This window comes from Carcharhinus amblyrhynchos, chromosome 3 (genome assembly GCF_965287045.1).
Source record: "Carcharhinus amblyrhynchos chromosome 3, sCarAmb.v2.hapA, whole genome shotgun sequence".
Lineage (NCBI taxonomy): Eukaryota > Metazoa > Chordata > Chondrichthyes > Carcharhiniformes > Carcharhinidae > Carcharhinus > Carcharhinus amblyrhynchos.
This window is the reverse complement of record NC_137326.1, coordinates 2,231,942-2,247,492: the sequence shown is the minus strand read 5'-3', so window position 1 is coordinate 2,247,492 and position 15,551 is coordinate 2,231,942. Positions and strand designations below refer to the sequence as shown.

General features: G+C 49.6%; 1 protein-coding gene across 3 annotated transcripts in view; it reads right to left on the bottom strand.

Moving 5' to 3' along the window:
* Window positions 1-3,770: 3,770 nt before the first annotated feature.
* LOC145362858 (cytosolic 10-formyltetrahydrofolate dehydrogenase-like) overlaps window positions 3,771-15,551 on the bottom strand; it is a 45,878-nt gene continuing 34,097 nt past the window's right edge. For all 3 annotated transcript variants that reach the window (XM_080218614.1, XM_080218613.1, XM_080218616.1), the window contains 8 exons: window positions 15,027-15,114; window positions 14,230-14,323; window positions 13,075-13,174; window positions 9,136-9,234; window positions 7,917-8,082; window positions 6,688-6,793; window positions 5,284-5,483; window positions 3,771-4,186 (listed from right to left, as the gene is read on the bottom strand). In XM_080218614.1, coding sequence (XP_080074740.1) covers window positions 4,131-4,186; window positions 5,284-5,483; window positions 6,688-6,793; window positions 7,917-8,082; window positions 9,136-9,234; window positions 13,075-13,174; window positions 14,230-14,323; window positions 15,027-15,114 — 909 coding nt within the window. In that variant the 3' untranslated portion in view covers window positions 3,771-4,130. The remainder of the gene's footprint in view (window positions 4,187-5,283; window positions 5,484-6,687; window positions 6,794-7,916; window positions 8,083-9,135; window positions 9,235-13,074; window positions 13,175-14,229; window positions 14,324-15,026; window positions 15,115-15,551) is intronic.

Genomic DNA, 15,551 nt, shown 5'->3' with positions numbered 1-15,551 from the left:
GCTGATCTGAAGTGGATCAGTTCCACTTTCCCGCTTTCTCCCCATAACCCTTAATCCCCTTGTCTACCAAAAACCTATCCACCCGTGACTTAAATATATTTAGCGAGGTAGCCTTCACCACTTCAACGGGCAGAGAATTCCAGAGATTCACCACCCTTTGAGTGAAGAAGTTCCTCCTCAACTCCGTTCTAAACCGCCCCCCCTTTATCTTGAGGCTGTGCCCCCTAGTCCTACTGTCCTTTCGAAGCGGGTTTATGTTAATACGTGTGAGAATAATAAATCAAATCAAAACAAAACCTGCTGTTTGAAATTGAGCTCTTTGACCAGAATAAGAATATTGTGAATCTGGAGCAAACCAATCAGTGCCTTGGCTCTGCCCCATCGTTCATGGCCACCCTGCCTGATTTGCTGCCTCGAGTTAATCTTCCCACCGCAATTCCAAACTCTCCCAATTCCCTGAGAGCAAAAATATTTCATCCACAGGTGCTATATAAATTCAAGGTGTTGTTGTTCAGAAGCTGCTGGAGAAGGAGGTTCCTGCCGTTAGCTGCCCCCTCCCAGCAGGTCCACACGATGGGCACTGGGGGCAGCCGGTGGAGGGAGTGAATGTTTGAGGTGGTGAATGGGGTCCCAGTAACTCCCGTCCCAATGCCCTGGGGGAGCTTGGACATAGCGTGCCTGCCACCCAGTGTTGTGTCAAGGTATTACAGGCCCACAGGCATTTACTATTCGCTAATTCTCTGACCTTCTAAACCATTGCCAGTGAGAATTCAGCGCTCAGTCAAAACTCCGTTCACTGGAGAATCCCAGACACTGTGTGTTTTAGACACAGAGTAAAGTTCCCTCTACACTGTCCCCCATCAAACACTCCCAGGACAGGTACAGCACGGGGTTAGATACAGAGTAAAGCTCCCTCTACACTGTCCCCCATCAAACACTCCCAGGACAGGTACAGCACGGGGTTAGATACAGAGTAAAGCTCCCTCTACACTGTCCCCATCAAACACTCCCAGGACAGGTACAGCACGGGGTTAGATACAGAATAAAGCTCCCTCTACACTGTCCCCCATCAAACACTCCCAGGACAGGTACAGCACGGGGTTAGATACAGAGTAAAGCTCCCTCTACACTGTCCCCCCATCAAACACTCCCAGGACAGGTACAGCACGGGGTTAGATACAGAGTAAAGCTCCCTCTACACTGCCCCCCATCAAACACTCCCAGGACAGGTACAGCACGGGGTTAGATACAGAGTAAAGCTCCCTCTACACTGTCCCCCCATCAAACACTCCCAGGACAGGTACAGCACGGGGTTAGATACAGAGTAAAGCTCCCTCTACACTGTCCCAATCAAACACTCCCAGGACAGGCTCTTATATAGGCTGAGTGGTTTTTATTGATATACAATGAGTTACTGGGTGGGGAGGGGCATTGTGGCGGGGGCGGTGTGGTGGTGGGGAGTGGCAGCGGTGGCTGCAGGGTGTGAGGGGTGGTGAGCAGTGAATCTGTGGTGGGGGGTGAGGGAGGCTCAGAGCTGGTGGAATTGGCAACGTGAGAGAAATTTGGCCAGAGATGCTTTTTAAGCATGACCTCAGACTGACCTCTTTTTTCCCCTGTGGGGAAACAGTGAAAGGATTTGGGGCTGATGGTCAGCTTGTTAAACTGTGTTATCAACACCCCTTCCGTGTCCCACATCCTCAACCCCAAGTCTGTGTCCAGAGATCGGGACAGTTGCAGCATTTCACTGGACCAGAGACTGACAAAGCGAGTCAGACAGAGAGTACGGAGAGGGAGGAGCTGAGACAACTCCAGACACTGTCATCGCTTCATCAACTCATTGTAAAATCAGTCTAATTAAACAGCATTTATCGGTAATCTATTAAACTTAACATAGAAATCATTAAATCACCAGCAGCAACTGCGAAGGAAATGTGTGTTCAGGAACTGATAAATTATTAAAATATAAATACACTTTTCCATTTGACGTTCACTCAGTAACCTGGAAATGAGAGAGAGTTTGCTAATCAGTCACGTCGAGATGTCCCTGAGAAGTCTTGAAGGTTCCGTTAAATTCAGGCACAGGGGGCGAGTTATGAAGTTGTCCGAATGAAGTAGTGGCATGATGGGAAAGTATTTGGTACAAAATAAGGAAAACTGATTGAGCGATTCCAAAATGCCAGACCCTGTAAGACTGATCCCGCATAACGTGAGATATGGATAAAGACCAGAGAAGGTGCAGTTACGCCTGACCTCTGTCAGACCTGATGAGGCTGACTCCACGTAACTCAGAGCTGGAGGACTGAGACCAGACAAGGTCAGAAATGACAAAGTCATCGGCCTTTTTCTGTTCTATTAAAAGGACAGGATAAAGGTATGAATGATGAGACAGAGAGTTCTAGGAGGGTCAGCAGGCTGTACCATGATTTATGACATTGCTTATGACGCTATTACTGATCAAATTTCTGAATAAGCTCTGGTCACACAAACTGATGGTGATTATGTATAAACACTGAACTGATTCTTTATGTACGCACGGACTTGAGGAAGAATTAGTGACGGCTCTCTGAACTCAAGTTTTTGCCATTACTGCATGCAGGGTTTTGTAAATAAAGACAGGTTATTCTGTTGGAACGAACTTTGTTGAGTCTCTGCCACAGTCAAGAAGCAGGAAAATTTCCACTTCAGCAGAGTGACTGCTCACCCCCGACTGCCCCCCCCACTGTGCGGTGAGGAAGTTATTGTCCACTGTGTGTGTGTGACCTGTCCAGTGTTGAGGTGGCCTGGCATTCCAACTGTAATATTCCTGAACCTGACAGGGTTTCCATCGGAGAGAATCCAACATTTCAAATATCCCAAATGGAATTTCATATTCAAACCCTGAACAACAGTCACACCGATCACAGCAAGATCCCAGCTTCCAGTGATGGCCTTTGGGGCTCCTGTCACCCCCATTGGCTCTGTGCCCCCCCCACTGGCTCTGTCCCCCCCATTCCCGCCCCCCCCACTGGCTCTGTCCCCCTCCCACTCCCGCTCCCCCACTGGCTCTGCCACTCCCAATGACTCTTTCACCCCCCCCCCTTCCCCCAGCTCTGTCACCCCCCCCGCCCGGCCCCCGGCTCTATTACTCCCGCTGGCTGTGGATTGGGACGGGGGTTTGGCCGTGAAAGGCTCCTGTCCCCCAGTCGAGGAGGAGGTTGGCTGTGATTATTCTCTCCTTCACCACTGGATATGTGAGAATCCAGACAGGAAACAGGAGAGGGGAGTCCTGAGGGACAGGGAGAGAAAGGGTTGGGGAGACAGAGTGGGGGGGTGGGGGTGAGGTGGGTGGGACAGTGGCATGGGGGTGAGGGTGGCTAAGGGGGTGTGGGGTGGAGGATGGGGTCGGGGTGGGAAGTCTGGGAGTGTGGGCTAGGGCTGGAGTCCGGCACGAGGAGGTTGGGGGGGTTTGTTGGGGGGGGGGGAGTCGAACCTTGGAATGAGAGCCAGGCCGAGCCGGTGACATCGGGAAGGAGCACAAAGGGGACGGAATCGGAAACTCCGTCTCCAAATGTTGTGGATTTCAGGATCAACTGGAGGTTCCAGGGCCGAGATGGGTCTGGGGGCTTTCCTGGATATGGGGTATTAAAGATATTAAAGATATTGGGGAATTTTGAGGGATATGGAGCTAAGATGGGTCAATGGAGGTGAGTGAACTGAATGGTGAGGAGCTTCGAGGCTGAAAGGTTTTCTCTGTGTTAATATTTAAACAATGATTAAACTTTTGCAAACCACCAAACGCAAACAATTTCTTTCTTTCTAGACTGGAACCAATGATTAGAACAATATTAACCATCGTGGAATCATTGCAAATAGAACGTCGAACAGTACAGCACAGGCCCTTCGGCCCTCAATGCTGTGCTATGTCTAAACCCAATAGCATAGAATGGGAGGCCATTCAGTCCCTCTTTCAAATGGAAGTCCAATTGGTTCTAATTCTTCTCCGTATTGGCTGAATCCTGGGAATGACACGCCTCGGGTTACACCGTTCTTTCATTATTGGCAAGTGTCCATTGTATTATTAGTTATATTTCAGTAAGTGTGGTGGCGAGTGTGTCTCCTCATTGGCTTCCTTTCCACCTCACTCTCCCCCGTTAATACTCGATGGTCACCGCTTTTGTCCTCAGATACTCATTCAGAGCTTCCTGTCCTGTGGAGTGAGAGAGAAACAGTTACTGCTGCATCAACAGGGACTAACATCTGGGTGAAGGTGACAACTCCTTCATCACAACTCCTTCCTCCATCAACAGGAGGCCACTCAGCCCCTCGGGTGTGTTCCTCCATTCAATTAAATCACGGCTGATCTGAATCTTAATGCTTTAACATTTCACACTCCCCCTTCCCCCACCCACGACTGAATCACTGCTGGGGAGGCGGGGTGGGGGGGTCCCTGTACATGGCGGGGGCTGGGGCTGAGGAGGAAGGAGAAGGGGAATGGGGTATCCAACCATCCAAGGAGTCAATCAGTTTGGAACAACGAGCAGCTAAATTCCTCAGGTTGTCACGGAGTCACCACTTCATGGTCCCCCTCACCGAGAGAAACTCCCACCACCTCCACCCCTGAGCAACCTAGCAGCAGATTCTTGGGAAAACTACTTCCTGAGCGTCCCCTCCAAGTCACTCACTATCCTGACTGGGAAATATCATCGCTGGGTCAAAATCCTGGAACTCCTTCCCTAACTGCACTGTGGGTGAACCTACACCATGCGGACTGCAGTGATTTAAAAAGGCAGCTCACCAGCGACTCGAGGACCATGAGGGGATGGGGCAGTAAATGGTGCAGGGGCTTATAACATGTGTGTGCCTTGAAAACAAATACTGTCACTCCTATCTCTCCGTAGCCTCACATCTCCTGATCTCTGGAACTTTCTCCAGCTCCACACCCCTTCCGGATATCTCTGCATTCCTTTAATTCCTGATTTTAATCACTTCACCATTGGCCGTCGTTCTGTGGTCAGGTTGTTAAACTCTGAAATCCCCTCCCCGCCTGCTCCTCCCTTCCTTCAGTCAGTGTGAAAATCCACCTCTTTGACTAATCCTTTGTGACCTGTCCCAATGTCTCGGAGCTTGGGATGTTTTACTGTGTGAAAGGTGCTTTATAAATGCAGGTTGTTGTTGTTCCCTGGTTGAGATCTGCGAACTGAAAATTAAAAGAAGTGAAGGAGGCTCTTTAATTTGCTGCTTTGAGTGAGTTTGAGGTTTGGTGACAGCCCCTCAGTGATCCAGGTGGTCCCTCCATTCTCCTACCTAAATCTTTGCCGAACCCGGATTGCTTGAAGCCCCCGAATGGTGCGGCGACGTCAGTCTTGTTGTAGGTGTTGATGAAGACAGTTCCAGCCTGAAGCTTCTCACTGACATACAGAGCTTTGCTGAGGTCACGGGTGAACACGCCTGAGGCCAGCCCATACTCCGTGTTGTTGGCTCGTTTCAAAACACCATCCAGATCCCTGTCCAAAACAAACCCCACAGGCTCAGAGAGATCCCACCCTCCAATCACACATCAACCCATCGATCAATACCACCCCCCAATCACACGTTAACCCATCAATCAATACCACCCCCCCAATCACACATCAACCCATCGATCAACACCACCCCCCCAATCACACATCAACCCATCTATCAATACCACCCTTCACAAACCCACTGCCAATGCTTTTCTTGATCAATTGGGCCAGTGGGCTGACGAATGGCAGATGGAGTTTAATTTAGACAAATGTGAGGTGATGCGTTTTGGTCGATTGAACCAGGACAGGATTTACTCAGTTAATGGTAGGGCATTGGGGAGAGTTACAGAACAAAGAGATCTAGGGGTACAGGTTCATAGCTCCTTGAAAGTGCAGTCACAGGTGGACAGAGTGGTGAAGAAGGCATTCGGCATGCTTGGTTCCATCGGTCAGAACATTGAATACAGGAGTTGGGACGTCTTGTTGAAGTTGTACAAGACATTGGTAAGGCCACACTTGGAATACTGTGTACAATTCTGGTCACCCGATTATAGAAAGGATATCATTAAACTAGAAAGAGTGCAGAAAATATTTACTGGGGTGCTACCGGGACTTGATGGATTGAGTTATAAGGAGAGGCTGGATAGACTGGGACTTTTTTCTCTGGAGCGTAGGAGGCTGAGGGATGATCTTATAGAGGTCTGTAAAATAATGAGGGGCACAGATCAGTTAGATAGTCAATATCTTTTCCCAAAGGTAGGGGAGTCTAAAACTAGAGGGAATAGGTTTAAGGTGAGAGGGGAGAGACACAAAATGTGTCCAGAGGGGCAATTTTTTCACACAGAGGGTGGTGAGTGTCTGGAACAAGCTGCCAGAGGCAGTAGTAGATGTGGGTACAATTTTGTCTTTTAAAAATCATTTAGACAGTTACATGGGTAAGATGAGTATAGATGGATATGGGCCAAATGCAGGCAATTGGGATTAGTTTAGGGGTTTTAACTAAAAAAGGACAGCATGGATAAGTTGGGCCGAAGGGCCTGTTTCCATGCTGTAAACCTCTATGACTCTATGTACCTGAGGGCAATGCTTCCAGGAAGGGGTTAATCACCATGGCGATTGATTACACAGAGCCTTCCCCATTCTAATTCCAACATTGCTCATTATCCAGGGGAATGTGGGGAGCAGGGAGTGAGAGAAAACCTACCCATTCTGGAATTTAGAAATGATCATGACAGGTCCAAAGGATTCCTCCTTAGCGATGTACATCTCATCCCGAACCTCAGTAAAAACCGTCGGCTCAAAGAAAAACCCTGGAACACAAACAGCAACTCAGTGTCCAATAAATACTCTGTACCTGTCCTGGGAGTGTTTGATGGGGGGACAGTGTAGAGGGAGCTTTACTCTGTATCTAACCCCATGCTGTACCTGTCCTGGGAGTGTTTGATGGGGGACAGTGTAGAGGGAGCTTTACTCTGTATCTAACTCTGTATTGTACCTGTCCTGGGAGTGTTTGATGGGGGGGACAGTGTAGAGGGAGCTTTACTCTGTATCTAACCCCGTGCTGTACCTGTCCTGGGAGTGTTTGATGGGGACAGTGTAGAGGGAGCTTTACTCTGTATCTAACCCCGTGCTGTACCTGTCCTGGGAGTGTTTGATGGGGGACAGTGTAGAGGGAGCTTTACTCTGTATCTAACCCCGTGCTGTACCTGTCCTGGGAGTGTTTGATGGGGGACAGTGTAGAGGGAGCTTTACTCTGTATCTAACCCCGTGCTGTACCCGTCCTGGGAGTATTTGATGGGGACAGTGCAGAGGGAGCTTTACTCTGTATCTAACCTCGTGTTGAACAGCTCAGAGAAGCTTGGAGCCGGAATGTTCCTGCTTCCTATCCTCCATCTTTCACAACTGCATCCAAACGTTGCTGATAACATTGGCTCTGTTCCCAGAATCTCTGTAATCTGCACCAAGTGGCAAGCTGCTATTGGGTAAAACCATTGCCCAATTCCAATTTCTCCCCCTCCAAGGTTACTCTCGGATTTTGGGAGTCACAGCCCTGTTTACAGATGCTCCTTGGTCTGCAGTGTCTCTGGGGGTCACACTCTCTGGTGTCTCAGGCAGTGTGGGTTCACTTCCCACTGCAGAGTGCGGAATCCAGACTGACACGCCAGCGGGGGAATGCTGCACTGCCAGAGGTGCCAACCCTCAGCAGGTATCTATCAATCAACACCATCACCAGATTGTTGGGTTATCATTGTGCTATTGCTTGTGGGATCTTGCTGTGTAGAGTTAGCTACAGAATCCTACACTTGTAAAGCTCTTTGGAATGTCAACGTTGTGAAAGGTGCTACAGAAATTCATGCTCTTGTTCTACCCCTCTCAACTAGACAGAAAAGGGGCTATCTCAGGATCCTGTGGGATCTTGCTGGATCCACTCACCAGGTCTTGGTACCTGCTTCCCTCCACAGACCAGTCTTGCCCCTTCCTTCACCCCCACAGCACAATATTCAATCAACTTGTCCAAATGGGCTTTATGGTTCTGAGGTCCGTGGTCAGTTGATCTGTCCAAAGGGTCTCCAATCTTCATCTTCTTTATCTCTTCCACCTGTGAGATATTGAAAAAGGGAAATTAATGGCAAGCAGATTGTATCATACAGGTATACTTAATATCCCTCTGAAAAACAGCACCGTGACAGTGCGGCACTCCCTCAGCACTGACCCTCTGACAGTGCGGCACTCCCTCAGCACTGACCCTCTGACAGTGAGGCACTCCCCCAGTACTGACCCTCTGACAGTGCGGCACTCCCTCAGTACTGACCCTCTGACAGTGCGGCACTCCCTCAGTACTGACCCTCTGACAGTGCGGCACTCCCTCAGCACTGACCCTCTGACAGTGCGGCACTCCCTCAGCACTGACCCTCTGACAGTGCGGCACTCCCTCAGTACTGACCCTCTGACAGTGCGGCACTCCCTCAGCACTGACCCTCTGACAGTGCGGCACTCCCTCAGCACTGACCCTCTGACAGTGCGGCACTCCCTCAGTACTGACCCTCTGACAGTGCGGCACTCCCTCAGCACTGACCCTCTGACAGTGCGGCACTCCCTCAGCACTGACCCTCTGACAGTGTGGCACTCCCTCAGTACTGACCCTCTGACAGTGCGGCACTCCCTCAGCACTGACCCTCTGACAGTGCGGCACTCCCTCAGCACTGACCCTCTGACAGTGCGGCACTCCCTCAGCACTGACCCTCTGACAGTGCGGCACTCCGTCAGCACTGACCCTCTGACAGTGCGGCACTCCCTCAGTACTGACCCTCTGACAGTGCGGCACTCCCTCAGTACTGACCCTCTGACAGTGCGGCACTCCCTCAGCACTGACCCTCTGACAGTGCGGCACTCCCTCAGTACTGACCCTCTGACAGTGCGGCACTCCCTCAGCACTGACCCTCTGACAGTGCGGCACTCCCTCAGTACTGACCCTCTGACAGTGCGGCACTCCCTCAGCACTGCATTGGGAGTGTCAGTCTGGACATTGAAGCTCGAATCCTGATGTGGGATTTACGTCTGATTCAGGGGTAAAGGGGCCAGGATTCTCCGGGGTTTGGGGTTAAAGCTTCGCTTTGTTCTTCCTGAGCAGGGAATGAGCTGGAGAACTTACCACTTTGTGAAGAAACTGATCGTGAATAGATTCCTCGACAAAAAGTCTTCCCGCCGCGATGCAGTTCTCTCCCTTGTTGAAGAACACGGCTCCCATTCCCTGGGGAGAGATTGCCTGAGTCAAACACAGCTTTACAGTGTTGTTCATTGTCAGGATACGGGTGACACTGTTATTACCCAACCCAGCGTTCACCACAGCATTGGACTGGAGTCACATCTGGCTCCAGGCTGGATAAAGATGGCAGATTTCTCACTGGGACCCCACTGGGACAGCACAGTGGGTTAGCACTGCTGCTTCACAGCGTCAGGGACCTGGGTTCGATTCCCGGTTTGGGTCACTGTCTGTGTGGAGTTTGCACATTCTCCCCGTGTCTGTGTGGGTTTCCTCCGAGTACTCCAGTTTCCTCCCACATTCTGAAAAATGTGCTGGTTGGATGGATTGACCCGAACAGGTGCCAGAGTGTGGCGACTCGGGGAATTTCACAGTAACTTCATTGCAGTGTGAATGTCAGCCATATTTGTGACTAATAAATAAACTTTACTTTAACTTTGAGGTTTATTCCTGGATGGAACCAACTTTTTAAATGCTGGAATCTGAAAAAAAAGACCAAACGCTGGAGAATCTCAGCAGGTCTGACAGCATCTGTGGAGAGAGAATGGAGAGCTCCGACCTCTCTCTCCATGGGTGCTGGATAACTGAAGACAAAGAAAATAGGACCAGAGTTATACTGTTAGGGTGAGGGGTGGGGGATTGATAGAGATGTCATAGAGAAGAAGACAAAGGGACGTGAATGATAGCGATCAAGGCAAAGAAGGATGTTAACAGCGGCCATTGAGAGAACAGAGTGTGTAAACGGCGGAACAAAGCAGGGTGTCAAAGTACAACCTGAGACATTATCAAATGTTCTGCGGGAGCCAGGGGGGGTGGGGGGAGACTGTGGTGGGGAGTGTGGGGCTGGATTTTTGGGGGGGGGGGATGAAGGGTGGGGGGGGAGACACTGTGGTGGGACAGTGTGGGGTGGGGGTGGGTGGGGGCGGTGGGGAGGCCACAGTGGGGAGGAAAAGATGGAAAGCGAGATTTGAAAAAGGTGAAAAGATTAAACAAAATGAACATTTTAAAATAAGTTAAAGTAAATAAATGTGATGACATAAAATGAAATGAAATAAATGGAGAGGGGGTGAAGGGGGAGAGATCACACCCTGAAGTTGTTGAGCTCAGTGTTCAGTCTGGAAGGCTGTAACGTGGCCAATCGGAAGATGTGGAGCTGTTCCTTCCCATTGGGGTTTATAAAAACATAGAAAATTGGGGCAGCAGGAGACCATTCGGCCCCTCGAGCCTGCTCCACCATTCAATATGATCATGGCTGATCATGTACCTTCAGTATCCCATTCCCACTTTCTGTCCAGACCCCTTGATCCCTTTATCCACAAGGGCCACGCCCAGCTCCCTCCTGAACATATTTAACAAACTGATCCCAACAGCTTTCTGTGGGAGAGAATTCCACAGGTTCACCACTCTCTGAGTGAAGAAGTTCTTCCACATCACATCTCACATCACAGCACACCCGAATGATTTACCCCTTATTCTCAGGCTGTGACCCCTGGTTCTGGACTTGCCCAACGTCAGGAACATTCTTCCTCCCTCCAGCCTGTCCAGCCCCATCAGGACTTTAGATGTTTCTCTGAGATCCCCTCTCATTCTAAATTCCAGTCAGTACAAGCCCAGTCTCGTCGTATGTCAGTCCTACCATTCCAGGTGCAGTGGGGAATGGGTTAATGAACTTTGTAATACTTGGAGATTGGTAAAAAAAAAGTATTGTAAGATGTGTTATTGTGTGTCCCAGACAGGGAGGCTGTGGCTGTCCTTGCTGTTTACACAAGTTTATGATAGTCTGTTCAGCTGACCCAACTCATATCTATATTTGTGTCTTTAATTTCATGAACTTTCACCTAACATAGTGAAGCTTGCATGTCCTAAATATATATTCATATATATTCGTTATATACTGCTTATGTGTCACATACCAATACATTATACATATTATGTGCTATATAGCTTATGAACATAGATGGTTACACCGGCCCGGGAATTTTAACTTGTCTTGTCGGCCTGTGTGTAGCTAAAGGCTAATCACACACGGCGATTACAGCCTTGAGATAATCAAACACCAAGGCAGCCACGTCCCCACGATGGAGGATAATCTGGGAACCTGCTGAGACTGAGATGTGTATGTAACTGGGGGGTAGAAATATGTGCCCTTAAATTATGTTGGGGGAGAAGCCTGGGGAACCGCTGTTAGGAACCAGGTGGACCTCCCAAAAGCTTTTGGATAAACTTGCTGTACTTTGACTCACAACTGGTCTCAGAGGATTCTTTACCTACAACGCAGGAATCAGTCTGGTGAACCTTCACTGGATTCCCTGAATAGCAAGAATGTCCTTCCTCAGACAAGGAGATTAAAACTGCACACAGCACTCAATGTGTGGCCTCCCCAAGGCCCTGTGTGACTGCAGCAAGATCCTCACTCTGATACTCAAATCCTCTTGCTATGAAGGTCACCATGCCATTAGCTTTCCTCACCACCTGCTGTACCTGCATGCCCACCTTCAGCGACTGTTCCACCATCGCACCCAGGTCACGTTACACTTCCCCTTTTACCTAAACTGCCACCATTCAGATAATAATCTTCCTTCCTGTTTTTGCCACTAAAGTGGATAACCTCACATTTATCCACATTATATTACATTTGCTAAGTATTTACCCACTCAGCCAGCCTGTCCAAATCACCCTGCAGCCTCTGAGCATCCTCCCCACAGCACACACTGCCACCCAGCTTAGTGTCATCTGCAAATTTGGAGATATTGCATTCAGTTCCTTCCTCCAAATCATTAATGATTTGTGAATAGCTGGGGTCCCAGCACTGAGCCCTGCAGTATCCCACTACTCACTGCCTGACACTCTGAAAAGGACCCGTTTATTCCTACTCTCAGCTTCCTGTCTGCCAACCAGCTCTCTCTCCACATCAATACATTACCCCCAATATCACAAGCTTTAATTTTACTCACTAGTTAGGGTGCATTGACCCAAACGGGCATGGGAGTGTGGCGACTAGGGGATTTTCACAGTTACTTCATTGCAGTGTTAATGTAAGCATTACTTTGACTAATGAATAAATAAACTTTATAAATAAATAAACACTAATCTCTTGAACATTGCAACAGGCCAAGGAAGGACAGGAGGGTGACAGAAAGGTCTGGGTCCCACTTGCAGGCGGACTGAAGGTGCTCAGTAAAGTGGTCACCCCATCTGTGTTTGGTCTCTCCGATGTAGACAGTCCGATACTCGAAGTGTGAGTCATGTTGCAGCTTTATAGAACCTTAGTGAGACCGCACTTGGAATATAGTGTTCGATTCTGGTCACCACACTACCAGAAGGATGTGGAGGCTTTGGAGAGGATACAGAAAAGATTTACCAGGATGTTGCCCCTGGTATGGAGGGCATTAGCTATGAGGAGAGGTTGGAGAAACTTGGTTTGTTCTCACTGGAACGATGGAGGTTGAGGGGTGACCTGACAGAAGGTTATGAGAGGCATGGACAGAGTGGATAGTCAGAAGCTTTTTCCCAGGGTGGGAGAGTCAGTTACTTGGGGGGGACAGGTTTAAGGTGCGAGGGGCAAGGTTTAAGGGAGATTTACGAGGCAGATTTTTTACACACAGGGTGGTGGGTGCCTGGAACTCGCTGCCGGGGGAGGGAGTGGAAGCGGATACGATAGTGAGTTTTAAGGGGCATCTTGACAAATCCATGAATAGGATGGGAATAGAGGGATACGGTCCCCGGGAGGGTCGGGGGTTTTAGTTCAGTCGGGGCAGCATGGTCAGTGCAGGCTTGGAGGGGCCGAAGGGCCTGTTCCTGGGCTGGAATTTTCTCTGATCTGCTTACCGTACGCACTGCCTTGTCTAAGTCACAGTCACTGAATATAATGAGTGGAGATTTTCCTCCCAGCTCCAGAGAGACTTTCTTCACATTAGCCAGTGCACAGCTGCAGAGGAAAAGAAACCAAAATTTACAAATTGCTTCACTCTTAAATTCACATTTTTATTGGCAAATCCCTCCGTGGCTCCAGCTCACCCTCGCCCTGTAATCACCTCCATCCCTGCAACTCCCCTGCACATTTATTCATTCACAGGATATAAATATCCCTGATAAGGCCCAGCATTCATTGCCCATCCCTAAGTGCCTCTCGGGGTGAGCTGCCTTCTCGATCCACTGCAGCCCATGTGGTGTAGGTACAGCCACAGTGCTGTTAGGGAGTTCTGGGCCTTTGACGCAGTGACAGTGAAGGAACGGTGATATATTTCCCAGTTGGGAAGGTGAGTGATTGAGAGTCATACAGCTCAGGAAAGGCTCTTCAGCCCATCGGGTCTGTACTGACAATATCCACCACGAAAGTTGCACTAATCCCGTTTTCCTGCACTTGTCCAACATCCTTGAATTTCTGATATTTCAAGTACTCCTCCACATATTGTGTTAAAGGTTTCCGGCCTCCACTACCTTCCCAGGCAGCGCATCCCAGATTCCCACTGCCCTCTGAGTAAAACCTTTTCTTTCAAACCCCCTCTGAATCATCTGTCCCTCCCTCTCAAACTCTGCCTCATTGTGACTGATCCCCTCAACCGAGGGGGAACAGCTGCTCCCTGCCCACCCTGTCCGTGCCCCTCATAATCTTACACACCTCAATCATGCCCCCCCCCCCCACCTCAGCCTTCTCCGCTCCAGAGGAAACAATCCCAGTTTATCCAGCCTCCCCTTACAGCTCAAACACCCCACCCCAGGCAGCAGGTTAACCACTGTGTCACCATGCTGCCCCTCCTGGGGGCCTCTCGGAACAGCGCACGCGAACCTCAGCCTGTTGGGTGTTGGGGTGTGGGTAGGGGGAAGCTGTAGTGTGACTCTGGGAGAGTGTGGGGCTGGTCCTGTACCTGTACTGAGCCTGTCTGGATACAGTTATCATTCAGTCAGCCAACGCTGTGATTTCAGGATATAATCCTTTCTAATGAAGGCAGGATGGTCACATCTGGTCAATCTCCCAGTTACCTTTTCATTATCTGTTTCCCTACAGGTGTTGACCCTGTGAAGCCAAGCTTCCTGACGTCTGGATGGTCAGCAATTCTCTGTCCAATCAAAGAACCTGTCGGACAGAAAGATCATCTCAAAAAGCAGAATGAAATCCCGGAGCGAGCTCCAGGCACGGAGTTCCTGACTGGTCACTGGCCCCAGGGAGCCTCAGTGTGGGGCCGGGAGGAGCGGAGACACATTCCTCTGAGGTGGTGCCAGCATTGACTCACTCAGCAGCCAGGAAGACATCAGTCTGACTCCTACTCCTGAGCCCTGAGCTCACCGTCCAGGCTGACGGTGCGAGTGCGGTACCGATGGAGTGCTGCACAGTCACAGGTGCCACCTTACAGAAGGTCTCAGCCCTCCTTTGTCCTTTCAGGCAGATAACACGGACCCAATGGGACTGTTTTGGAGGAGAGCAGGGGAGCATTCTGGCCAATGTTAATGCCTCAATCACTCAAAGGGCAGATTATTGACACATTATCACAATTCTGCCTGTGGGATCTTGCTGTGTGCAAACTGACTGCAGATTTTCCTACATTACAACAGGGAATACATTTCTACAGAGTACACCTTTGGTTCTGAAGCCCTTTGCTTTTTCCTGAGGATGTGAAAGGTGCTATAGAAATGCAAGTCTTTCTTTATTGTGCTCCGACACGAGGGGGTGAGTTCACAGTTTCAGCCTGACCTCTGGCTGGCTGCCAGCTCCATGTGTGATGCAGTTGCTGAGGTTTGTAGCCAAGCGGTTTCCAGGCTGTGCCATTCTGTCCACCTACCTGCTCCTGGTAAGATGTTCACAACTCCCTTTGGAAATCCAGCCTTCACCGTCAGCTCAGCAAATTTCAAAGCGGTCAGAGGGGTCACCTGTCGGAATAAATCAGATGTTCGCTGTGTCAGTGAAGATTCTCTGAAGTGTTTATTCATCCTCCGCGTCTCAGCCAGCTGCCTCAGCAGAGAATCAAACCACCTCCACATTCATCCCACCCAAAGCCCAATCTCTAACTGCAACAACCTCTGTCCCACATTGAGCCACATTTTCCATGGACATCACCTAGTCATTGTGTCTAGTGTCTCGCTGCGAGACTCCAAGCTCCCACCCGAAAGGATCGCAGGTCTAAAATGGGTCTGAGGGTCTGATTAAACCTCTTCATTGTGAAGGAATTTGCAGATACGATCAGAAGTTGTGTCAACTTTCAGTGACAACTGGATCTAATGGAATCTCTGACACTAAAATAATTTGGAACAGTTCCCTTATAGTTACAGAGAAGCTGTCTCCGGGCTAATAATTTAACAATCACACA